Here is a 1,787-nt window from a genome sequence, read left to right on the forward strand (position 1 = left end):
ATGTGCTCCCATGCGTGTGGGTGGCATGAGTGTTACAAAAAACAGCAGCCAGGCATCTTGAAAGCTACCTTCAATTTATTTTGTCTTCCGCAAATCCTTAGGCATTTAGCGATGTACAGTCTTCCAACATCAATAAAGATGCTTTAAATATTTCTGCCTGAAAATTTATATTCCTTGAGTAAACATTTTCCTCCTAATTATTTGCTTCATGGTTGCTTTGGCTTCTCTGTTCCTCACACTGTATATTAGAAAATTTAGTATTGGGAGCAGAAGAGTATAAAACACAGAAAGTATTTTGGCTGTATCCTGTGGGAAGCTAGAGCTGGTTCCCAGGTAAGTGAATATCATTGTCCCGTAGAAGAGAGTCACTACAGTTAGGTGGGAGAAGCACGTGGAGAAGGCTTTATACCTGCCACTGGTAGACTGCAATTTCAAGACAGTGATAAGAATTCCCAAATAGGAGCTGATCACTATCAAAAGTGTAGTCACCGATGTCGCTCCAGAAAGGACAGTGAATAATTCCTCACCATGGTGGGTGTTAGAACAGGAGAGTTGAAAGAGCAACGGGATATCACAGAAATAGTGATTGATGATGTTAGGCCCACAGAAAGACAGGCTCAGCAAGCTGATCAGATGAGTGAGGGAGTTGGCACAATCCCGCAGGTAAGAGGCAGTCACCAGGTGGACGCAGCAGGCGGGGGTCATGAGACCTCTGTAGTGAAGAGGGAGGCAGATGGCCAGGTAGCGATCGTATGCCATTGTGGCCAGGAGGAAGCACTCTGTGGTCAGGAGCATGTTCACAAAGGAATACTGCAGGAGACATCCCTGGTAGGAGATGGTCCTCTGTCCTGCCATGTAGTTCAGCAACATTTTAGGGATAAAGACTGAGGAATAGCAGAAATCCAAAAAAGCCAACTGGCAGAGGAAAAAGTACTTGGGAGAATGGAGTCGGGTGCTGACTAGAATCATTGCAATAATCCAAAAGTTGCCCAGCACGATAATGACATAGATGAAGAAAAACAATGCAGAGAGTACAATATTCAGTTCTGGGTCATCAGACAGACCCAGGAGGATGAACTCAGTGACCACAGTGACATTCCTGTGATCCATGAACGTGGCTCACCTGTGAGCAGTCTGAAAGAACCAAGAACAGACAAGATTACCAGAGAGTCCAGAGAGAGGAAGTGTGTGAACTCAGTGGCCTGCACCCTCAAAAATTGTAGTTTTAATTACCAAAAATAATAACAATACCTCAAAATAAATGTGCAGTCTGAAAGCAAGATAAAAAATGTTAGATTTCATTGAGGGATACAATTGACATTATAAAAACTTATGGAAAAATTAACAATCCTCTTGGAGAGCCGCAATAATCTTTAAATGACAGACTTCAAAAGATAAATCCTGAAAAGTAGATTATGTATTCCAGATTAAAGAATACAAAACAAAGACCTCATGGTTTAAGAAAGAACTTCTTTTGACCAAGAACAAAATATGCAAACAAGCCCCACAATATTCAGTAAGTAGATTTTGACACTGCTAGCTAAATTATTCTCTATGATATTTAGCCAACTTAAGCAATAAACCAATATACATGTGTGTTGTGTACATATGCATAAATATCATCACCTAGTAAAACTTACATAGTACTTATAAAAGAGGAAATCAGAGTCAATGGTGTTTGGGATACAAAATAAAAGCACATATTTTCTATCATAATGTAATTATTCATTTTATAAAATAAATATGTCACAGGAAGTCATTATTTGCAACCCAAGTGACATCTGAGT

At 40.0% G+C, this 1,787-nt stretch overlaps 1 protein-coding gene across 1 annotated transcript; it reads right to left on the reverse strand.

The window, feature by feature from the left end:
* Positions 1-165: 165 nt before the first annotated feature.
* On the reverse strand, positions 166-1,110 carry LOC104864950 (olfactory receptor 1052-like). Its single transcript, XM_010628245.1, has one exon. It carries the CDS (start codon positions 1,108-1,110, stop codon positions 166-168), a length of 945 nt encoding a protein of 314 aa, XP_010626547.1.
* Positions 1,111-1,787: the final 677 nt, after the last annotated feature.

This window comes from Fukomys damarensis, unplaced genomic scaffold, assembly GCF_012274545.1.
Source record: "Fukomys damarensis isolate Sample0158 unplaced genomic scaffold, DMR_v1.0_HiC HiC_scaffold_45, whole genome shotgun sequence".
In the NCBI taxonomy this organism is placed as follows: Eukaryota; Metazoa; Chordata; class Mammalia; order Rodentia; family Bathyergidae; genus Fukomys; species Fukomys damarensis.

Bases quoted from the DNA above. Each gene is read 5' to 3' on its own strand.
- LOC104864950 (XM_010628245.1), bottom strand. From the start codon at position 1,110: ATGGATCACAGGAATGTCACTGTGGTCACTGAGTTCATCCTCCTGGGT.